The sequence below is a fragment of the Prunus persica genome, chromosome G7, assembly GCF_000346465.2.
Source record: "Prunus persica cultivar Lovell chromosome G7, Prunus_persica_NCBIv2, whole genome shotgun sequence".
Classification (NCBI taxonomy): Eukaryota; Viridiplantae; Streptophyta; class Magnoliopsida; order Rosales; family Rosaceae; genus Prunus; species Prunus persica.
This window is the reverse complement of record NC_034015.1, coordinates 8,305,951-8,331,682: the sequence shown is the minus strand read 5'-3', so window position 1 is coordinate 8,331,682 and position 25,732 is coordinate 8,305,951. Positions and strand designations below refer to the sequence as shown.

Below are 25,732 nucleotides of genomic sequence, written 5' to 3'. Positions count from 1 at the left end.
CCCCATTATTATTTATTTATTTCAGTTGCAGTTGATAGCCTTGCCTCATTCTCGCTTCTTCTGGCTTTTAAGGTTTGCTTGCTTTGCTTCTTTTGTTGGGATTTATTTATGGGATCTATTTTATTTTTTATTTTTGTTACACGGAAGGGGAAAGAAGGGAAGCAACACGAGGACTATTATGGGATCGATTCTTGCTCTGTGCGTGTATCGGCATATTGGACAAATTGAAATATACCCTAATTTTGGGCCACATGTTTATTCAAACAAGTACAAAAGAGTATTTAGATTAGGTGTGTGCTGAACCAGTTCGAATTTAAAGATGTACTAAATAATTCAACTGTATCGTGGGCAAATGGATCATGGGTGTTATTGTAATCAAGTACATCAACATTGATCACTCTCCACTGTGTATTATAAACTAGGAAAATTCAATGATCTGAAACGTGTGTTGTTCCATGCACTCATAATTTAGCTTACTGACTTGTATTTGATAAATAAGTGTCTGTTGAGGTTTTATCAGTTACCCCCTAAAAAAGAAGTAAGAAATTAGTGTAAGCCTATAATATAGGGTAATATAAATATGATTGACGTTACGTAGTGAAGGGTTTAAATGATTGAAAGTAATTACTCTGCACTTGAGGTCCTATGTTCGAATCACCCCTTCTTCAATATCTAAAATAACTATTAGGCCAGAATCTCTCCATAACCAAACGCAACTAATACAAACAGTTCAATAGAATTTTGGTCCTTCGCAGCCCCCAGGGGTGCAAATTGACAAGTAACTCAAAAGTATTAATGCATGGTGGGCTACAAAGCACTATATAGTAACTAAAAATGTGCCGTGAATGTTACTTTTGCGGCAAACTAATATATACAAAACATATATTTGCTTCTGTATGTTTCAAATTGTCGATGGACCAAAAGAGCTCTAGACATATGGTATCATTACCTGGGTAATTAGCAGTCTAATCCATAAAGGTAAATTAAAGAAAACGAAAGCGATAGAAAATTAATTATGGCCGGACCATTTTAGATATATATATATATAATCAAAAGGCTGAGAATGATATGGGTAAAATTATGTAGTACGTTCAATGCATCGGTGCATTGCATTTTTCAATAATTTAATTGAAAGGTGCACCGGTGCATTGTATTTTTCAGTCTTTCAATTAAAAGATTAATGATAGGAATTTCAATCTCTTCCTGCATTCTTTTTAAGTTCAAATTCAACCAGCAATAATCAGCCTACTCATTAGTCCATCGTACATCATTTTGAGAGAATTTAAGAGCGAAATTACTTGTACGTGGAATTCAGGATGTATCTGATTATGAATTCTCGCATTGTGCTTATTTTGCCAGAAAAATACTTGTACTTATATGTTATTCTCGTTAAAATTACACTAAAATCGTTCTGTACTTATGTCATTAAAAAAATGAATGAAACTTCACATGCATTGGAGGGGATTATAATTAGAAAATTTGATTGTAAAGTCACTAGCAGCTGGCAAAAGTGACCCTTCTCCTTTATGCAACATTAAAAAACTAGTTGTTGGTGTGATCCTTGAAGATTTCGTATCGTTTATTCACACCTTTAACTAGTAAGTAAAAGAATAATATATGATGTTTAAAAAAGCTTGTCGCAAATTCTTTAATGGGATTCTCATCTTCCCACTTGCTAGTTTTGCTAATCTCTGTCCGCTCTCTCTCACAATAAAAGCCAATAGCTTCTAATTTTGGGCATAAAATGCACTTTCTGGTTTTTAAAAGCAAAGATATATAGAATCCTAATCCAACCCAACCATCCGTACTGCCAAAAGTTTGATCGAGGAGGCCATTTTCTAATCATCTTTGCAAAATGCTCACTTCCCATTTAACTTTGCATATTGTATACGAAACAAAGTGGATTGTGTAATTCGAGGTGCGTCCTTTCTAAAAACTGTGAATTCAACTATTTAATTATCATAATGGGCATATACAATTCTTAATTATTTTGGCTTTTTAAAAAAAAAAAAAAAAACTTTTTTAATGATTATTTTCAAGAGGGAAGACAACTACAAAGTTTGATAGTATAAGTTCATTACAACTGTTAGCTTGGTATACAATTCTCTAGTTCGAGTAGATTAGGAGATCTGAACACAACCCTAGTTTTTCACTTATCTTGGTATACATTGTTGATTTATTCTAGGTCATTACAATTGTTAGCTTGATAATAATATTCTTATGCCGCATATCAATGTCATTCTAATGTCAATTCCATTTACATTATGTGATTAAATTTTTGAGGAGAAATTCATCTTTGCACCCCCAACCCACGGGCATTGATATTGGTCAGGTGCCTCACATGTGAATCACTTTTGACAAGAATTAGACAAAACTGACATCGAGAATGACATTGTGCGCGACATAAGAAGATGGAAATGAAATTGATAGAATTGAAATAATATAAATGAAAATAATGTATTCAAAATAGTACACAGACTACTCAGTACTAAAATTCCTAGAGAAAATAAATATAAGCATGCTAGAGGTAAGTGTTAAAACCCAAATATTTTCCCAACTCAATTTGCAGAGAACTGATCAAAACGTGCCCAAACTAATTCAGTTTTTTCTTTCTTTTTTACTAATAGTATTTTGCATATGGGGCAATTAAACAACACTTATAATATTGTACCATATTCATAGGGACAATTCTGCTGACAAACCAACCAGGGAGCAGTGTTAGGGGGCGTACGTTTCCAAACTGTGTCGTATCTGGAAATTAATTGATGATCGATCCAATACAAATTGACTGACTGTTGCCCAATACAGTTTACATTGATGTGACTAGGGAAAGTCTGAACTCATAAATTCACACACACAAAAGAAAAGAAAAGAAAAAAAGGTGTTTACAGAACTGTTCCAAAGCTTGAAGCTAAAAAGTTTTAGGGTATAGAAACCAGATGGAAAAACATAATTGATGTCAAGTTGTTTGCTAATAAACTAGTTAATTTTCATTAATTAAATAATTGGGAATTATATTATTAATTGGGAACATAGAAACCAAGACAAAAGTTTGTGTTGATGTGCAATGGGAGAGAAATGAAAGAAGCAGAAACAGAACAGAAAAATGAATAGGGCTTGTGTTTAATTGTCAGCTGGCAGCAATAACCAAATGTCCAAGGGTTACAGAGGCTCCTAAGTGCAGTTAAGACTGTACACTTTTTTTTTCTTTCTCTTTTACAAGACAAAGATGAGACAGACAGACGCTACCGAGAGAGAGAGAGAGAGAGAGAGAGAGAGAGAGAGAGAGAGAGAGAAAGAGAGAGAGAGAAAGATGGGGAAGGAGAAAGAGAGAGCAGAGGTGAAGTGAAGAGATGGATCATTTCAATCCCAGGAAACCAGATGATGGAGGGTAAAAAGGCAAAAGGAATATGCAAAGAGGGCAAGATGAGGAGACAAGTGATGGGATGAGTGGGTAGGCTCTCTCTCTCTCTCTCTCTCTCTCTCTCTCTCTACTGTTTTAATGAAGAGTCTGGTGAGAATCACTAGGGTTTTGGAGGAGAGAGAGAGAGTTTGAGAGAGTGTCAGTGTCTGATTCATTGGTCATGGGTGATAGTTGGCACGTGGGAGTCAGTGCCCTTCCAACAAATACAAAAAATACACACAACTGCCTGCCATGCCATCCATCTATTATTTCAAAAAACCAAAACCAGAACCCTCTCTGCTAGCTGCTACCTAGCTACATGACTTCCACAGTAATTAATTACCTGTTTCCTACACTCACATATGAGAGGGAGAGAGAGAGAGAGAGAGAGAGAGAGAGAGAGAGAGAGAGAGGGAAAGGGGGGGATATGGTGGGTTTGTGACACGTGTAGAGTAGTGGTGTGGGGGAGGTAAGGTCATGGACACCGTTTGTAAATGATGGTACGGGTCTTAGCCGTTTTCTGGTTTATTAGGGACTAAAAAGTGTCTCCAAAAAACTCAAATGAATGAGAGTGTGTGTGGCTGTGTGTGGATTGGGCAGGTGCCTGCCTCTGTTTCGTCTGCCCTCTGCTGCAATGGATTGAAAGGTCAGGAGGCCTCTCACATGTCATGTCTCTCTCTATCACATGCACTCTCACTCGTCTTGTCAAATCATCATATATAGAATCATTAAACATCACGTTAACCGGCCCTTACCACCAACAATCATCTCCATATTTTTTTTACATTCTTTCATTCTATCTTTTTCTTTTATTTACCAAAAATAAATTATAAACACCATCTACATATTATATGAATATACTTTGTCTCCGTAATTTTAATTTTATTAATTTTATTTTTATAGTTTTAAATTTTTTGCAACACGTACTTAATCATTCACAGAATGGAACAAATATTTAGACGTGTTCCTTGAATTGCGGGAACATCAAACTACATGATTCAATTACTAGAATTAAAATTAAAGGAACAAGCAAAGGACCCACTAGTGTAGTGGTTTGGAGTATTTACTCTCTCAGGCAAGGTCCTAGGTTCGAGTCCTAGCATCCGTGTTGTGTGTGTGAGTTTAATATGCTATCGCCCCTTTCAATAGAAAAAGACCTCCAAAAAAAAAAAAATTAAAGAAACAAAAGTGACTTTTTGCCTATACACATGTCCAAAATTATTCTTTTATTCAATCTTAATTGTTTTATTTATTTACTATAAAAATACATAGACTATATACATATTATGCGAATATAGATGTCCAATTATAATGTATGTTATACGTTAGTTTTGTTTTTTGTTGTGTATATTTTGTCGACAAATTAAGTGGTGATGGGAAAGGTGAAAATTCTATACACGAATCCCTATTCTGTACGAGAGCACACATCAAATCGCATTACAACAAACTTGTCCCTCAAGAGAAAGCATCCCTTCCATCCAACATAAAACGTTTAACATTGGCGACCTCTAAACTGACTTTGCTATTAGAAAAAGAATAATGCAAAGTAACATTGAATCACCTTCCTATTTAGAACTACTAGTCCTGGTCAAATATTGATAAAATTACCACGACTGACATTAAATCCTTTCATGTTCAAAAACTACTTTTTGGATTAGAAAAATAATTAGGCCTTAGCAATTTTTTTTTATTTACAACAATTGCAAAAATAGCCTTTGTTGATATGAATATTTAGCCTCACCTCACCACACTTGGAAATCCCCCAAATCAGGGGAATCCTTTCTGCATAGGACCACCAAATCAATATATGGGTGTCATGCCTCAATCCCCAAAATCAAGGGCAAACCATTATTGTTTGGCTTGATAAAAGGAAGCCTTTCTAATGTGTGATTATAGCGTAGTACGGTAGTATAATCACGTGGTATGATAGATCAAATAATAGCTCTTCAAGTTTACTTACTGAAAGACCCGCAAACGTATTCCCCCATTGTAACTTGCATACTCATTATATGGTAAAACTACAACTATGAAACTAAGTGGATGTAGCCCAATTATGAATGCATATGTAATTTATTGAATTCAATCTTTATATTTTTAACTACTTTTTTTTTATATATATATAAAAGGTTGCAATAAATGAAAAAAATGTGGAGATATAGGTCTTTTGACCTTGTAATCACGAGTAGGCATGGATACAGATTGGTTCTGTTTGAAAAAGAACTCAATTCGTTAAGTAAACCAAATTTTCGGTAGACAAAAATCCCTTCCATTAACTGATATTTTGGGCACGAATTGGTTTGGGTCGGTATACTAAAATTTCAGTTGATTTGGTTCAGTACGGATATTTTATTGGTCCACATTTTTTTTCTAGGTTCAATTAGTCCAATTTTGATTTTTTTTGATTTTTTATAATTTTTTTAATCAATTGTTTTCAAGCCCAACATTTGGGTCAAAACTAATTAACTTTATGTTCAAAGGATCACATGATCGCATTTCCAATTAAATTGGCTCATTGCCAAACAAAAAGTTATTATTATATGACTTATTTATATGGCTTATTATCATTATAAACTTACTCATACACATTGATAGAAAAAAGGGAGACGGAGGAGTGTCACGAATTTGAGGTGTGGGATAATTTGTTGTGTTGCAACCCAGTAATGGCTCCTCATTCAACCAATTAAATGTTGACACGTATAGTAACAATTAGTAGAAAATTATGTTTCAATTTAGGTTTGGTATAGATTTCAAATGGTTTAGGGCGAATGCAACCTGCTTCTTTAACTATTACTTTTGGTACAAATCAGTTTATAAGAAATTTTAATTTAACCAAACCAAACTAGACTGTCAATACGCGAATTTTTCGGATCAAATGGCCAGCCCTAATCATTGGTATAGTTGATAATTTTTAAAGGTATCTGATTTTCCCACTCCTATTTTCTCCACTTACAAGCACTTTTTCTTTTTAATACTTTTTAATCAATTTTGTTCTTTCTTGTTCTTCTCTTTCCTATTCTACCCTTATCCTATATTAATTTCTTTTTACTTCACTTTTATATTATTTCTTTTTCTTTATACTTAATTTTCCAACTTACACTCAATTTTCAATTTTGTTTCCTTTAATCGAGTAAGAAATAATTAACACTTATATTTGTCTAATCAAAATTACATGGTCCACTTGCAAAAACTCATGCCCCGAGAACAAACCTTGCATCCATAATTTTTTGTTCTTTTTTTTAAGGAAATAAATTTTAGGGGCCACAAAGAAACATAAATGCATCTAACTACACATTTTTACATTTCCTTTTTCCATGTTCTTCTCTGTCATAACCTTTTGGAAAACATATATTGAATGAAAAAAAAATTGATCAACTTGTGGACATGAATTGAGTTCTCAGAATTTTGAAAAATGAAATTGAGTTTGAGACTATGAGTTTCAAATTCACGTTAATGGAGTTCTTTTTGTTTCATATGAGATCATTTCTTACATTCATTTTGTTTGGGTACCTTCTCAAAAAGTACAAACAACAAGGGATTGAAGAGAAAGAAAAAAAAAATAATAAAAATGGAAAAGAATTCTTCTCATAGAAATAATTCGGGGTATTCCAAGTCTGTAGGGGAACCGAAAAGCTTGGGTTTTATTGTTGTGTTATAGTGATGATGGAGAAATCCAAAAGCCTGGGTTTGGTTCACTCTCATTGATTGAGTACCCATATCAAAATTTTAATGTAGGGTGAGGGTAGAATAGGAAAGAGAAAGAACACAAAAGAACAAAATTGATTAAAAAGTATTAAAAAGCAAAAGGAAGTGTAAGTGGAGAAACGAGGAGTGAGAAAATCAGCTTTATTATTATCGCGAATATTTTCATTGTTTATTGAGAGTAATGTATTAGTCTATTTATTTGATTATAATTAGATGAATAATGTTTTATGATTTGGGTAATTTTTTTGATAGGGGTAATCTTTGAATTAATGATAGCCTAGAAATGAATGTTTTAGACCATAATATGACGTTGTGGATGGAGAGAGCTTTGTATACGCACTACAAACATTCACCTTCCACCCTTTTTTTTTGGTTGCTGAACTTTTTGTGTATGTCCAAAAGCTCTTTCATATCATATGCCTAGTTGGTTTTGAAAGATGTATGAAACGGAATGTCCTGTACCTAACTGAAAATCACTGTATTCTCTCAACCAAAATCTAAATTCATTGGTGCAATGCAAAACAGAAAAAAAGGAAGGCTTTTAGATGTTGGAGACAGCCTTTAGCCCCTTTAAAATTTAAGATATAGTTGCAAACACTAGTACATATATTTATATTGCAGACTCTTTCTTGTTATCCCTTGCAAACCCTATTGGGCTACTGTAATGGAATAAGCAATAAGATGGGGGCATGCAAATCCTTCTAAAATCTATGTGGGAAAGAAACTTGTGGGACCTGTTTGAAATAAACCCTTGGACTTGAACAACAATCGCATGTTTTTTGTCTGCAAATAGTTCAAATTGGTGTTGAAACATTTATCACAATTTGAGACTCTCCCAAATAACCGCCAGAATACAGGTTCCTTTTCTAATAACATTAACATATATAGATTGAGTGACATAGCTATAGGAGATGAGTCTAGGAAGACAACTTAGACAACGTATCAATCAAGAAAAAGAAAAAGAATATGGGACCCCATAAAAAAAAGGCTAGAGAGAGAGAGAGAGAGAGAGAGAGAGAGAGAGAGAGAGAGAGAGAGAGAGAGAGGAAGCCCACAATCTACTTCCCACTCAAGTATTTTGCCCATTTTCATGATGATGTGGATGCACAAATTGGTGGAGGTCAAAGGGTGTACAGAAAGTGGAAATTGCTATCATCCTCTTCCTTTTTATATGTATGAGTGGGTGGTGGTCTCCTAGAGGCCTTCGGGGTCACTCAAGGTAATGACCTTCTTTTTCAATTTGGTCAAAGTTCAATATCTTTATATATTTAGAGAAAATGACTGCATAAATCTCTCATTAGTTAGCTAATACAGTTCAGGTATACTTTTTATTTTTTATTTTTTAAAAATATGGTTACATGTGGGCCCAAAGCCCAAAAAACTGTAATTACCTGGTTGCCAATGTGATATTTTGACTTGCATTGCAATTAACAAAAAATGCTTTTGGGGATTTTAGTCTTGTGCCTACGAGAACTGCGTCGTTCATTAGTGCGAAATAACTTTAAGCACATGCGATCATATGGTATGGAAAAGTGGTCAATTGGATTACTGGATTTAGTGCATAATATTGTATGTCAAGGGGTGATTTGGTTTAAGGTTTAGGAGTTTGGAAGTGGGTATGAAATTACATTCTTATGTTCGGTAAATGCATCCTTAAGAATGCAATACTTAACTCATGGGTATGAACTTCCCATGTAAGAAGAATTTTATACCATTGGCCCACCTTGCGAAACTTGATGTGCGTTTAGACCAACCTAAATATTAGATCAATTTAAATTGAGTTAAAACTCGCAAGTGGATGAATCGATTTATAGTTTAGTTTGATGCAAGTACAAGTATCATTTCCACATAGATTAGTGATCAATTCTAGTTCTTTCACCTAACTCAATTCAAGACTTTTTTTTTGGATTTCCAATTTATGACTCAACTACTTAACACTAACAAAAATAAAACAAAGACAAAATGAAACACAACTAAGAACTAAAAAGGGGTGCAATGATTTGAAAGCAAACAAATGATTAAATGAAATGAAATGAAACAAACAATCAAAACTAGCAAGTCACCGAAAAAAAACAGCAAGTAAAAGGGCATCACTAAAGGATTTTAAAGGGATCCCGAGCCTCTACATTTAGAAGTTATACATTTATCCGCATTTTGCAACACCATTCTAATTATCTAATCGTTGAATACATGACACATCATCAGCATGAGTATTTTATTTTATTTTATCTAAAAAACTGTTTAAAATTAACAATTGTTTTATTGTTTAAATAAAAATGAAAAGAAAATTGAAAAACCACTACCTTCTAGGGTAGGAGGAAGTTAGTCAACAAAACAATTTATGTACACAATTATTGATGGGTTCAAATAATATATATACACACATATGGTAGCTTGTATGGTGACTTATTATTGATGCTGACACACCTAAAAGATGTGAAAGGAATAAAGGAAACGGTCAATCAAAAGAGCTGTAGACGAGTTGACTGGGCTTTAGCGCTTGAGCGGCAGAGAGACATTTTTCGCCCAGGCCCAGGCGCTCGAGCTGTACAGAGGTGTCTCAAGCGGACGCAGGCATTCGAGCCGGAGGCTCGAATCCAGTGCAGATTCTTGGCGAATCAGGATAAATTTCTTCCTAGTTTTGGGGGGTTTTTTTAAGTTTCCTATTTCTTGTATGATTGTACTAAACTCCTATAACATATAAATAGGCAATTTAGTGCTAGAGTTTTATCGAACAAGTGCAAGAGAGAAAACTAAGGCATCAAATTGGGATTGTGAGAGAACAAATGAGATTCTTCATTGTAACCAAATAGGTTCTTTCTTACTAGAGAATTTATCGGAGATCAGTAAAGAGGACGTAAGCATAACGCCGAACCTCTATAAGTTCTTGTGTTCTTTGTATGTGTTTATTTTTTGGTTGGTGTCTGTGTTTTATCTTTGCATGACATGTGTGTGGTATCAATGACATTGTCTTGGAGTGTTTTTGTATAACAAGTGGTATTAGAGCCGCAGTTACGGTGAGTATTAATTTATGCTCAAGTGCTCTTATAATTTCAAGAGCGGTTGTGTGTTGACGATGGCAGGCGACAAGGAGGGAGGAGAAATCTCTTAGACAAAGCCACCACATGTGGCGAGTGTGAATAAAGGACTAGTTGAAGTCGTTCACCGGCATCGAGAACTTCATGCTTTGGCAAAGGAGGATGAAGCACGTCCTTAAGTTGCAAGGTCTCAACATAGTTTTGGCACACAAGAAAAAGAAGCCGGACACCATGACGGATGCCGAATAGGAAGACCTAGACGAGCTTGCTAGAGGGTCCATCGACCAACACCTCATTGACGAAGTGTTGTGTAAAGCGATGGAATATATCCCGAAGCAGACATGGGATGAACTTGAAAAGATGTTTGCGTTAAAATCGTTGTCTAACAAGCTTTTCTTGAAGGAAGAGCTTCACTCTCTAAAAATAGAAGAGGGCGCAAGCGTGATGGAGCACATGAGTGCTTTTAATAGGTGTATTGCGGACTTGCAAAGATTGGATGAGATTTATAAGTTGGAAGACAATGTCGTGATGTTGTTGACATCTATGCCTCCGTCTTATAAGCACTTTCGCATGACGCTTATGTTCGACAAAGGAACTTTGAAGTATGAAGAAGTGATGAAAGACATCTTGACGCATCACAGAATGGTTCAACGTTTCGGTGATAGCTCTCGAGGTGAAGGTCTTATGGAAAATGCCAGAGAGAGGAGTCGATTGACTAGGCACGAAGGCAAGAAGAGCAATAAGAGAAGATCAAAATCCAAGGTGAAAGATGGTTGCTTTGAGTATGGGCCAAAAGATCATTGGAATAAGAATTGTCTTACATGGAGAAAGAAGAGAAACAAAGGGTAGAAGCCGGATAAAGTCGGGATCGCGGAGGATAGCAATGGTGAGCTTTTATTTACTGTTAGCATTGTTATTACTTATGCACTTGTTATCTCTTCGAGAGTTTCATCTTCTGATTGGATTTTGGATTCTGAGTGCTTATATCAGATGTATTCAAACAAATCTTGGGTTGACATATATAATCAAACAAACCAAGTATCGTATTAAAACTACCATGTGTTTGTTATCCTTAATCTTATGAGCTAGAGCATGCATGCAACGTATTAAACCCACACACAATCACGCAAGTAGTCTAGATGCAAATTCTAGAGATGGACAATAAAAAGAATTAAACATACAGAACCAAATAAACCAAAGATTAAGAATAATTCAATATGATAACTTGAAATTGAAAAAGTTTGCATCAAAAAATATGAATATTTGAATTAGGGTTTCATTCTTTCCTTTGCAAATAATTTAGTTACACATAATCATGGAAATAAAGCAAATCAAAATCATAAGCAAGACAAGATGGCGGCATCAAGGGGGCTCCAAGGCAGGCAACAGTTGCTTCAAGCTCTCTCTCTCTCTCTCTCTCTCTCTCTCTCTCTCTCTCTCTCTCTCTCTCTCTCAATTCGGGTTGATTTGGAGCTTAACGAGTCAACTCTGCATAAGCGGTGCATCTCTTCCTTTTAAAGAGGGGAGGAACATCTAGTATTTCTCCTAAAATCACAAGGACTTAGTCTTATTTAATATTGGCCTTGTTGAGATTGTTAAGAAAATGAATGTGAATGTGTACCATAAGATATTTCCATACTTTAGATGTTAAGAGTCTCATTCCTTATCATAGTAACACTTCTAAAGAAGAATACTTGAATTCAAGGGGAAAATTCTTTCCAACATGGGGAGAATGATGCAGATTGTGTCGCCAACAAGTATTTAGACGTGATTGATAAGTATAAGGATCTGGAAAGGAAGGTTACAAGGAGCGGTGCTCATTATGGGGCGTGTTGAGAGTATTTGTCCCACATTAGAGAATAGAAGTCTTGCATGAGTGCTTAAAATCTTGGGTCTCTCCACGCATTGTTAATTAATTTTAAGTTAAATGCTCACATTCTAATTATGGTATCAAAGCATGCTATTCACAAGAAAACCATGGTTGGTGGAGCATAATAGAAACACCAAACAATAATTAAGGGGCACGGTTTGTGATTGCCCAAAACTTATGGGCTCTTCCTGCAACAAAAATTAGTGATGGGAATCCGACCTAAAAGAATTAGGGATGAGAAAACGACAATATTCGCTTCAACCGTCAGTCCGTGGCAGCATTGTCGTTTATTATACAGTGACCTCTGGGTCTTCTCCTCCACATGGACTTCATTTGGTGGCCCTTCCACGAACTACACGATTCATGTCACTAATTGAGGACCCTTTTTGGTCCTCCTCTTCCTCATTTTCGTCTCATATGCACTCTTTGGGATACAAAATACTATTGCAAACAGTTTCCATTTGTTTGTTTGTTTTTGTTTTTGTTTTGGGGTATTAGTTAATAGTAAAACCTGAAATTAAACCACTTGTTACATGTGCAAAATTGTCATCATTTTCTCTAATGTGTTCATGATCCGTTTTGAAATTTTAGTATAACTTAGATTGACTCGCCTAATCCTCTTAGCATGTTACCTTTTTCATTAAAAAAAAAAATTATATAGATTTTTACAAGCTAGCATTGATTGAGAGGAAATCTTGCATGGTTATGTATAAGCTTTGTATTTTCCTTTGTTTTGCTTGATGAAAATGAGAAGTCAATATCTGAATGTGTCAAGGGGAAATGATTTTCATGAAGACCAAGGGGCTAAATTGCACTTTCAGATGTTATCCATGTGGCTGTCCACATATCATCAAATGCTAGTGTTTGTCACCTTTAGGTCAATCAGCTCACCAAGTCAAAGCTGGCCAACCTTCCAATATTGGACAAAAACAAAACAGAAAGAAAATGTCTTCTCAGAAACCCATTTGAGAAAAAAGAAAAATGGTCTTCTCGGAAACCCTAAGGTTGGGAAATGGGAGAGGGAGAGAGAGAGAGAGAGATCATTGGTGGAATATGCATTAGAAGAGGGCTATAGGCTTTGAGATGACTACAATAACATTCCACCACTAGATATGGAAAAATAATTGTGGGTTTTTGACCCTTTAACCTCCACACAAAGAAAAAAAACCCAAATGTCATTGATCTCACGCACTTCCAATTATGGAGTTGTCATTTTTTTCCAGAGTAACAAAATATCTAATCACCAACACACTCACACTCAACATATAGAGAAAGAGATCGTAGAGTAGTTCAACGGTTGCAATCATCGGATTTGGTTGACTTTTGACTATGGACCATATGTGGCATTTGAATGAATTGTTCCTCTCTCTCTCTCTCTCTCTCTCTCTCTCTCTCTCTCTCTCTCTCTGTGTGAGGTAACAAAATGATTTTTAAAGCTGACTTTGATCATTCTAGGATTTGTACATTTTTCAAGTCTCCTAGAAATGATGCATCTACTCTCCAGCTAGCATATCTGAATGAGGGTCTACTTTGAAGACTATGGAGAACCAATTAAATTTATTGGACATGGGATGCAATTAAGGACAGGCCATTTCAAAATGGTCAATCAAATCTCATCAATGTTCAACAATTAGCTTGCCAAACTAGGTAGGGCATAAGAGTATCTTGCATATGATCTCCAATTTTCGTACAGTGGAACTTCCACACAATTAGACCCTTTCACGGTGAACAAACTAATTTGTATACCAATTTATAGCTAACTTCAATCTGCATATGTACTGTTGCTGTCACATCTTATTTCGCAGTTATAATTTTTTGAGATTATTGCACATTAATTTGTGCATCTAAGTATCGACCATAATGTTCAGGGTTCACAATATGTTTCAAGAATATTCGGTTCAACTGTGTTCCTAAAAGTGATACTTCTCTTAATGTTGAAAAGTATTCAAAATTCAACTATAAAAAGCACCGAGGCCAATAATGTGAAGCTTTACCAAATAAAAATAAAAATAAAAATAAATAACTGAATAACTTTTGCCATATAGAGTGAAACGCATATACTGCTGCCATGCCATTTACTAGTAGTGGGGAGAGCCTTTTGCTAACATAAAAAACAAGCAAATTGGTTTTTGGTAGAAAATATGTTACTTAAGCAAGGGATAAAGTGAAGAAAAAAAAATAAAAAATAAAAACAAAGGTTGAAAAGACTCCTCAGTGGACAAAAAGGACAATATAACATCTCCTTTTGTGATGCCTAGGGATTTTTATACCCTAATCTTAAGGCACCTGCAAAAAGGAACGTGTGGAGAAGACGCAAATGCCATCCATTTTTGGGGAAAGTGACTGCTAAATTATACACGCGTGTCTGCGGGCCTCTCTCCATCATCCATATAAACACATTAAATATGTTAGGCCGTGTCAAAACTCAAACCTGAAAAACTGGCTTTAACCAAAAGCTACCTCTCACCTGCCACATTCACAGATTACATTCACTCCAAAAAATTTGTAGTAGTTTGGTAAATATAGTCCAAAAAGCTAGCATGAATGGTTTCATCAACCATGTGGTGAGGTTTGGAAGATGAACATGTTTTCTTTCAAGAGTTTGGAAGATGTTTCTTTCATGAAAAGATTTGACACCCGTAGGGTTCGATATGTGATCAAAATATGGGGTCAAGGTGCAAGATCCGAGAGTTTGGAAGCTGTTTTAATCAACAGATAGAGCTGTTTGACTGGAGATATATACCGCGTATACGTACGTCTAAGTGATGAACTTGTATTCTTAATTATACTCTACGAAATTACAGATGCACAGTATACTGTCTGTATATAGGGTGACATTACAAGAATGAAAATAGGACGATCTTTGTTGAGAGAAATCATAACATCTCCTACTGTTATACGTTGGAAATTATATTCCTTTTTGGGAACAATGTACTTGGAAATTATTTTGCACTACTGACAAAAGGAAAAATACAATACTTATGAGCAAGCTTGGACGTACTCTTCTTTCTGTGAATCTTTTTACTTTTCCAGCTCAAAATAGTGAAATTGAAGAATATAGCATTTTAGTTTTAATTTTGTTTCTTTTGGTTATCTTTTTCTTGTTGCCAAAATAAGAAAGGGGGAGGGGGATTTCTCACACATTAACTGCCAATGTACTATGGGGGTTCGAACTTAAGACCACTAGTTTGCAAGTCAAGACTTTTTTCCACTAAACTAGATCTCGTTGGCCTTTTCTTTTGGTTATCGTGAGAGTTTGATATATAAAATAGTTATGTTAGAGGTTGGAGAAACTAAGCGGTCGAAGCCGCTCAAACAACCATTAAACTTACATCACTAAAATTAAGCATGATATGAAGTTAAGCCTACAAAATTCAAAACATCCAAAATCCTGAAACCACCATAAACCTAAGTGAGCACCGCCACAACCTAAAAAAAGGAAGAAAACAAGAGGGGATGAGGGAAAGAGGGAAAGAGGCGCTTCTTCTTTATTTACCCCTCAATCGGCCTTTTTCATATGACTGGGGGACAGAGTGTTCCTTTTCTTTTTTTAATTTTTTAGTTATTTAGGACGTTTTAGAAGTCCAGCAACTATATCCGAATAGGCTTTTAGCACTTACTGCTAATAACTATGTCACTAGGTAATACCACAACAACTAATTAAGCTTTTCGTTTGTTTATAGTAATATACCTGCATTTTTATTTAAACATTTTTTTTCTTCAAATTCTATGTTGTAACGGCAAAAAATTAATTAATTAATTATTTATTTATTTATACTAACATCCCTTCAGGTTTTCGGCTTTGTCATTTGGAGAATTTTATATATATATAAAATTATTAATCTTCTTTAGATGAAAAATCAACAAAAATAGGTTTTATTAAAACAATTTAAAACTTCAGGGGGTGTTCGTATAATTTCCGAAACCTCGGGAGGATTTTAAGGAAAAACTAAAAACTTGAGATGGTGTTAGTATAAATAACTCTTAATTAATTAAAAAGCAAAGTAATTTGCTTATGACCTAATCTGTGTTATTTAACCAAGTCGTATGAGCACTGAAATTTGTCCCACTTTTATTTAATTATCCAAATAATTTACCCTTTTTGAATAATGAGTCCCCGCATGTATATTTAGGTTTCACATAAAAGGACGGAGAGTTTTATTTTCCCTTTTCTTTTCCCATATGCCAATAAATTATCTCATATATCTGAACTGACTAAACATTGAAAATCGAATAATTTCTTATTCCAAAGCTCCTTTTTTCCTGAACCAAACATACCCTTAATTTATTCTCTATGGCTCTAGATGAATGATCATAAATTTGTGCCTAACTTTCCTTCCCCCCTCTAAAAAGACCTTAGCCAGTTAGCCGTTCTCCTCAAAGCCTTTTCCAACCCCGAGTGGTTGACTCTCTTCAGCACCAAGTGGGGTTCTCCCACCACTCAAGTGTGAGTTGGTCATGACACATGTGGTCTTATTTCCTACCTTGTCTGGTTTTTTTTTTCCTCTCTTTTTGTTTTTTCTCTGTTGGAATTTCTTTCATATTTGTTACTAAAAATAAAAAGGGTGTGGAGAGAGATAGACGTGTTTAAAGTAAGAGTTACTAATGAAATTTACTGAGAAAAAATATAATATAAAAGAGAGATCCAAAATGTGTGCACAAATTATAATTGGAGTATTAAACACGTACGATACTACGTACTCAGTGTTGGCATTTGAGATGTACGTATAATATGAGTATATTGTTACATAGGTCGTATGCACAAGAAGACGAGAGAGAGAGAGAGAGAGAGAGAGAGAGAGAGAGAGAGAGAGAGAGAGGAGCACAAAAGGAGTGGTGGGGAGAGTGAAAAGACAAGTCAAACGTCAAATCGGAGGTCTTTGGTATCATAAGACAGTCAGTGGGTTGTGCTGTCAATCCAAAGGATTTGATTTTCTCTTCTTCTTTCTTTCTATTTATTAGGGGGCAAAACAACAGCTTCCTTTCTTTTCCCAATTTTCCATTTTCTTCCTCTTTCATCTTATTGTCCCGAAAATAAATAACACATAGTTCAAAATTAAGTAACAAACAGTGTTCTAGGTCTCTTCTGTTGCACGTGACAGGCCTTGTCTCACGTGCACACTACCATGCACTGATATCAAATTTAATAAACTTGGTGTTGTTTGGTGGCAGCAGTCCCTATATATAAATATATATATATATATATACACACACGAATATGTGAATCTTGAACCCCCAGAGGCCCAGCCGACACGCTTTCCCATGCCCACTTTCATCTCTTGTCCACTCCCTCGTTCCCCAGTCTCTCATATGCCCTCTTCAATATTTTGTTCAACTAACATTTAACCCAGCAGAAAAGAATGTTTGACAATTCACATCTAAATTTATTTTTTTATTTTATTTTATTTTATTTTTGTTGTTGGTTTCAAGTTCAATGGAGGCTAGAGGGGACCTTCGAAGTGTGGGGATAAAGCTTTCAGAGAATATTATGTTTTAATTGACTTAATTATAGAGGTCGCTCACTTGATTATTATATATATTTTCTTAATTATTTTATTTTTTTCCTTACAAGGTTAGATCATTAACATTAACCACCCAGGTAATTAGCTTAAACTTGATTTAACTGTCTTTCCACGAAGAGACAGTTAACTATTGGACTCAAAACGGTGTCATTGGTAATCATCATGGCTGTTCTCGAAAGTTGGTGTTTGCTTGTTATGCATCAATAAACACAAACAAGACACAAAATCATTCAATATTCTTTTGTCCAATTTTGTGTTATAAACACCATCACAAATTCACAACATGAAATTTGGAACCAATAGTTAGAGTTAAGTTGATCGAAATTGAGAAATTGTTGTGATGTTAGTGTTGAGAGTATCCCATATTGAAGGATGAAAGTTCAATTTAGGAGCTTAAAAGTTTTGAGTCCTCAGTATTCATTGTCAAATAATTTAAAATTATATGCTCACGTTCTAATATGATATGAAAACATACTATCTAAGTGAGATTCGGCTAGATGGTGTTAATTGTATTGCAACACAACCATAAGTATACATAGTCCAAGATAATGTCTACCTAGAAATTTGGACAATGAGTTTTGAGGAAAAACGACTAAAGATCGAGAAAAGAAGTAATGGTCAATTGTATCACATTACTAAAGGATTTGGACAGTTTGATGGGTAAGTTAGGTGTAGTCTTTTAGTGCATGTCTCGATTACATGTAAGGAACTAATGAACCACTTGTGCCATGTGAGTATATTTAGCAAATAAATTTTCTTGACAGAAATGGACATACAGAGAAATTCATAGTTTAAGTTTCACCGTATGTATATGCAAAACTTCTACCATTTTAGTCCTTTTTTGGTCGGATATGATACTTTGTTTCTTTCTATATTATTAAAAATATGTTTACTTTTTTTTTAATGAAACAACTGTCATATACGAGATTTGAACTTGAAAATTCATCTAAAAAAGTGAAGACTGAATGTCATTAACTAAATAATCATTCTACGTGCTAGTGAAACTATCAATATGATTACTTTCTTTTCATCATTATTTTCAATATTTTACATTTGGTGGAATTCCAGACAGTGGAGGAACCGAAATAATAACAATAATTATTATTTTTTTACATTACAACAGAAGCATAGTCACAATGGAATAATTTCAATTCTGTTTTTTTTTTAACTTCTTTAGTTCTTGAGGTTCTTATGGGATGATGGATCATGGATCTAAATCACATCTGTTGAATGGACAGATGGAAAGGTAGTGCAAACTGCTAGAATGGCTACACAAAGTCTCCCCTCCCCACATTTTATCTTTCCTTAGGACAAAAGAAAAGAAACAAAAACAAAAAAATAAAATAAAGTAGAAGTCGCAAAATAAAACACATCCAATTTGTAAAGGTTTTATTATAATAATTAATATGAAAGAGGGTCAGAGATAAATATTGTAAAATACGGATAAATATAGAGGCTCGGATCCATTTTATCACACCTTACAGTTCACATGCTATAAGCTTAAGTAGGGCATGAAAAGCCAAGCATACAATTAAAGAGAAATAATTAGCATGTATTAATTGCAGTCTAAACCTTGCCCTATGATTGAGAAAAGTTAAAGAAATACAGGCATCTAGAGATACATAGAGGCTAAAAGTGGCTCGGGCCACATTAGTCATTAGTCTAAGAGCAGTCAACAGAAATCAGAAAAAAAATGATATCCTAATATCCAATATCCCCCACTTCCATAAAAGGGTGAAAATTTAAACTTGTTTTTCTGACAACTTATTTCTATAATGAGGTAATTACTGTTAACTTAGGGTTGTTGATAGTAAAACACGGGGCTAATCATAAATATTAATGATATAATATTCAGCCAAATAATAATAATATTATTAATTAAATAAAATAAAACCTTTTGTTCATTTTCTATTCTTGAATTCCCCTCTACCCCTGACCCCCTCCCATCATTTTCTCCCCTTTCCCATCAATTTTTTAACTAATCAATTATTTTATTTCTTTTTAGATTTCTTTTTTTAAATACCTCAGCCGCCCAGAACAGCCACCCAATTTGCTCTCTCTCTCTCTCTCTCTCTCTCTCTCTCTCTCTCTCACAAAATATCTACCAACACACACACAAACACAATATCACTCCATTGAGACAAAAGAATCTGTCAAAAAACAATAACAGTGGAGAGACTTCCTCTTCTTCTTCTTCATCCTTCAACAGCTAAACCAATCAATCCCCCCAAAAAGTAAGAATTACAGAAAACAAACATGAACCCATTACTGTTTTAGCTCCTCTCTCCAGCTCTCAATTTCTATCTCTGTCTCCCAACCCTAAAAAATTGCTCTTACCACCATATCCAGAACGAAAGCATCATGAGCAGCCTTGAAGAGTCTCTAAGATCTCTGTCCCTAGACTACCTAAATCTGCTCATCAATGGCCAAGCCTTCAGTGACGTCACCTTCAGCGTGGAGGGTCGTCTAGTCCATGCCCACAGGTGCATCCTAGCTGCCCGGAGCCTCTTCTTCCGCAAATTCTTTTGTGGGCCGGACCCGCCTTCGGGGCTCGACCCGATATCCGGGTCGAGGATGAGCCCTGGTGGCACGTCGTCCTCGTTGCACCGCGGGGGCAATTCTCAGCAGCAGCAGCAGGTGATACCGGTGAACTCGGTGGGGTACGAGGTGTTCTTGTTGCTGTTGCAGTTCTTGTACAGTGGACAAGTCTCGATAGTGCCTCAGAAACATGAGCCAAGGCCTAATTGTGGAGAGAGAGGGTGCTGGCACACGCATTGCACCTCCGCCGTTGATCTTGCTCTTGACACTCTTGCTGCCGCTAGATCCTTTGGTGTTGAACAACTTGCATTGCTCACTCAGGTACTGTGTGTTTTGTGTGTGTCTAATCACTCTCTCTCTCTTTCTCTGCTCTCTTTCTTGGTTTTTGTGTGTGTTGTTCTGTCTTATGTTTTGTGGGTTTTGGGAATTTCTACAATTCCTTGCTTTTGATTTGGTGTTTCTCTTTCTTTTGTTGATACTGGGTTGTTTTTTTCTCTCTCTTTCATCACTTCATTTGTTCTTTGTTCTCCAAACTATTGGTGTTTATGATGAACTTGGGATGTTTTTCTGTCCAATCTCAAACTATTTTCCCTCCCGATATCTCTTTTTATTTCCTCTTTTTAGGAGTAGCATTGTCTAATTATTTTATTTTGATTAACCACAGTAGTTGCAATAATCCCTTTTATGGTGTGCTTAATTATATTTATACCTCAGAGGGCTGCCTCCTCCCCTCCTCCTCATTTTCTTCTTCTTCTTCTTCTTCCTCCTCCTCCTTAGTGAAGGTTGTATTGAACTTCCTTAGTAAAGGAAAGAATACATGTTTTCCTTGATTTCATGTACCACTTCGCAAGTTTCTTGAATTTGGTCTTTTTTTCTTTCTATCTTTTAATTGCACATCCCTGACTTTCTAAATTTAGATCTTGATATCCAGTCTTGTCTTCCACAGTAAAACACCACAAATCTTATTTGGTTTAACTGGAAAGGAATACAAAATTCAAGAAAAGGACTCCTATAGCTCCCCCACACATAATTTTAGCACAAAAACATCCCATCACTTTTATCAATACAAATCTTATTATTAATAAACAAAAACATCCCAAAAGTGCCTCCATCTCACTAATGGAATTCCAACTACACTTCTCATCTATACATGTCCTTTTTTTTTTTTTTTCTTCTTATGTCCTCACAGAAGCAATTGGCAAGCATGGTGGAAAAGGCCTCAATTGATGATGTGATGAAAGTCCTCTTAGCTTCAAGAAAACAAGACATGCATCAACTCTGGACAACTTGCTCTCACCTTGTTGCCAAATCGGGCCTCCCACCGGAAGTCCTGGCCAAGCACCTCCCCATCGATGTCGTGGCCAAAATCGAAGAGCTTCGTCTCAAATCCTCCCTCGCCCGCCGCTCAATGATGCCTCATCACCACCACCACCATCACCACCACGACCTCGGGGCAGCAGCCGATCTCGAGGACCAGAAAATCCGCAGGATGAGGCGGGCATTGGACTCATCGGATGTCGAACTAGTCAAGCTCATGGTAATGGGCGAAGGCCTAAATCTCGACGAGGCATTGGCATTACACTATGCGGTCGAAAATTGTAGCCGAGAGGTTGTCAAAGCATTACTAGAACTTGGAGCAGCAGATGTTAACTACCCGGCAGGGCCAGCTGGCAAAACCCCACTTCACATTGCATCCGAAATGGTGTCGCCTGACATGGTGGCCGTCCTGCTCGACCACCACGCCGACCCAAATGTCCGGACCGTCGACGGGGTTACTCCCCTCGACGTACTAAGAACCCTAACTTCAGATTTTCTCTTCAAAGGGGCTGTTCCGGGACTTACCCACATTGAACCAAACAAGCTCAGGCTCTGCCTGGAGCTTGTTCAATCGGCTGCTCTTGTTCTTTCCCGCGAAGAAGGCAACAACAATGCAAACAACGCTCCCAATTCTTCGAATTCGACCGCGATTTACCCTCCTATCAACGACGATCACCATAGTAGTGGCAGCAACAGCGGCAACATTGGCAACCTAAACTTGGATTCTAGATTGGTGTATCTCAATCTTGGAGCAACTCAAATGGGGTCTAGAAATATGGACGGTCATGATCATCAAGATCATGATCATCATGGGAGCCATAGTAGCCATAGGGCACAAGGTGGCTGTGACCCAGCAACAATGTATCACCACTCTCATGACTACTAGCTATTTTATTATATTATTTTGCTAAGACTCTTCACGATCAGTTATAATATTATTATTTATATATCTTCTTTTTTCTAAATAGATGCATCCACTTGGATGGTCATGAAGCAGAAAAAAAGATCATAAAAAATTTCATGAAATCTTATATCTATGGAGATTACTGGATCATCTGTTTTTGTTTCTTTGTTTTTTCTCTGCTTCTCTGTGGTTGCTTCTGATATTTTCTTGTAGGCTTTCGTCGATCGCTGGTCGTATGAAATTGGAGCCATGGGGTTGAATGTTGATGACACAAATGGAGAAGGTGAGATTTTTGCTAATGCATGATGGATCGATGGAGATTGGAGGGAGATTGGGAAGAGACGCAGGTCAATCTTTTCAACCCCTTTGGCCTGTCATCTCCTTTGTATTTATTGATCTATCTAATTTCATCGCGTATTTATTATGGTCCTTATATTTTCTTGTCCCCCACCCACCTCTCATCATCCCTCTATACATATTTATATTCACATTATTTTATATTATTTTCTTAAATCCCAGATATAAAAAAATGTTCATATCTGATTTAATGATTGACATAATAATTTTTAACTTCTTTTTATGGGAATTTTCAACTTAAATCCTGATTAGAATAAGGCTATGGGTATCTTATGGTAGGGATATCTTGCTCCAATTTTAATGTGTAAGGCTTTGTTTGGACCATGGGTACTTTCACACAGGGAATTATAGGGAAATGAGCTGTCTCTTCCCCCATTTTCTTATTACTTTTCATACAAGTGCAATAATCTGTCTGAAGAAAGTCTTCATTGGCTGTAATTTTGGCTAATTATTTTTTCAAAGGGACGTACGAGAACTCTAGGCTATGGACAAATTGAGTGGTTGTCTTGCATGAATGCAACAATTGAGTGTGACAGACAGCACCCTACAGACTAGAAACTATTGGGTTGTTTTTTGTGTGTGTCTCCCAGTAGTGTACCTTATCGGGCCCTATTATATATTATCCAGAACGCTTCCACAAGCTTACAGATAAAACCCTAGTTTTTTTAAATGTACTTTTTTTTTTGTCCAGGCCGACGGGGTATGTATGGTGGTCAGTGGTCTATTGTAGATGTAGATCTCTTAATTAATTAGCTACTCTACTCTCTCTAATCTCCTGCATGTATATGATTCTTTTTTCAATTTTTTTTTTCCTTCACATACAGCTTCGAACTAAAGGAAAAAACTATAATAAAGAGGGTTTCCTTAATTTAATTGATTCAGTAATCTATGCCAATCAATTTGGTAAGTGCAATAAAGAAGAGCAAACATGCATTAATCCATTTTAAAATTTGCTTTATGGATCTTTGAAGGTTTCATGATTTCTTCAGGCACAAGTGGTGTTTAGTATAAAGCATTCTGGACGTCCTTTGATCTCAATTTCATTGATAAATGCATTTATTCGTGAGGATCATCAACCAACTCATCAGTTAATTAGCTTCCTGCTTGATTATACCATTTTATGCAAGGTATCTGAATTCAAGATTTCGGTGTCGAGACGTATACATAATTCAGATAACAAAAATACATTTAAATACAATGAATTTTTATATTTTATAATGATGAATGTTCCCTTGCCGAAATCGGATATCTCTCAGTTTCTTATTGCTGATTTGACTCTAGCTGATGAACTATATTCTTGGCTTTGTTAGCCTCCAGGTAAATGTATATCTCTTAGGCTGATTATGGTTTCTTGTTGAAGTCCTAATATTCTTGGTTTTGTGAGCCTCCAGATACGCAGCAAGCAGCCGTTAACCATTATTATGTAATAAAAAATCCCCCATGCATATTCAGATGATACCAAAATGAAGAACATTTGTATGATGCAGATATAGGGCTCAAATTGTATGTTTAACATGCAAGGAAGGTTTCAATTTTCCGAGATATGGAAACGTTCTTAATAGATATTGTCTTTTGAAATCATTGCATCATTGGCAATCCCCAAAACTTCCTGCACTTCTCTGCAACTAATTAATTTCCACCATCCATAGATGATCAATATTATCTTTAAAAAAAATTTGTGGAAGTGTGAGAAGCTTTCTCGGGAAGATGACTATCGTTTTCCTTCATTCTTTTGTTTGTCAAAAGAAAAAGAACTAATAAGAACAACAAAAAGTGAATCTGCCAATTAGGCATTAACATTTCTCTAGAAACTTAAGCATGACAAAATTATCTTGTCGAAGATAAAGAAAGAGTACATAACATTGTTTTGTATATAATCATGCAACATTCCAGACGAGTACATAAAGTGCGGAAAGTAAAGTGCATAAATTAAATAATTTAAAGACAAATATGTAATGTAAATTACATAAAGTAAATAATTAAAATGTGAGGACATAAATTAAAGTACGAAAAGTAAACTAAATTAATAAGAGCGATGAATGGTAAACTAAGACTTGAATTGAAATGAAATTGAAAAACAAGAACAAGAATATAAAGGCATAATTAAAATCTACGGGAACTAAGGTGGAAAAATAAGAACTAGACTATGAGTTACATTGCATTACTCCTAGGGTAAAATATGAAACGAATGTAAAATGACAAGTTGTGTGTTGTGTCGGGGATCTTTCTCTCTTCTAAAAACTTGGTATGTATAAGGGTTTTGGTGCATCTCAATTAGCATTCAAATAAGTCATAATTTCCTTGTTGATAAATATAATTAATTCTAGTTGATTGCTTAAATTGTCTTGGTTGACCCAAAATGCATTCAATCCCCTTGATTCATGCTTGTGGTTTAATCTAAATAATAATGTTGATTTGATTTTCATTCCATCTTGAGCTCTTCCATAATAACTTCAGTTGACCCATCATGTTAGCATAATCCCTTATATATGTGCATTGTAACATGTGTGAAAATCCTTAAACGGATTATCTCTCCTCATTTAAGCCTCGACTTATTTTATGCATTCAGTTGTATCTAAAGGTTCTGCTATGTGCTTGGTCATTTTAGGCGATCGGCTATTTTCATATGCTCCACCAATTTTACATGTTCGGCCACATTTCATAAGATCGGCCGCATTTCATGTGTTCGGAAAGATTTAGGTATTTGACCGCATTTATGATTTTGGGCTTGTAGCCAACCTTTACTAATTAGGGACATTTGAAGCTTAGGGCCCAAAGGTATTTTGGGACCGCTCAAGCATAACTTAGGCCCCTTTATTAATTTAATTGTCGGATCTTGGGTCTGACTCGGCCATTCCGACCATGCTCAAACACATGCTTTCACTAAAATCCTGTTTGCAAAAACAAAAACAAAAAAGGAGAGAGAGAGAGAGAGAGAGAGAGAGAGAGAGAGAGAGAGAGAGAGAGAGAGGCATTGAACTATTAAAAAAAAAAATGTGTTAAACATTGGAAATTTTTTGTGTTCTTTTATGTCGAAAGAAACACTCTTACGGGGTGTATTCAATTAAGATTTTAAATGAG

At 35.6% G+C, this 25,732-nt stretch overlaps 1 protein-coding gene and 1 long non-coding RNA gene across 2 annotated transcripts in view; both read left to right on the top strand.

The window, feature by feature from the left end:
- LOC109950428 overlaps window positions 1-457 on the top strand; it is a 2,074-nt gene extending 1,617 nt beyond the window's left edge. Inside the window, exon 2 of the long non-coding RNA XR_002272614.1 lies at window positions 26-457. This is a non-coding gene — a long non-coding RNA (uncharacterized LOC109950428). The remainder of the gene's footprint in view (window positions 1-25) is intronic.
- On the top strand, window positions 19,385-22,725 carry LOC18770076 (regulatory protein NPR5). Its single transcript, XM_020569497.1, has 2 exons — window positions 19,385-20,394; window positions 21,263-22,725. Exons 1-2 carry the CDS (start codon window positions 19,897-19,899, stop codon window positions 22,274-22,276), a joined length of 1,512 nt encoding a protein of 503 aa, XP_020425086.1. The 5' UTR covers window positions 19,385-19,896; the 3' UTR covers window positions 22,277-22,725.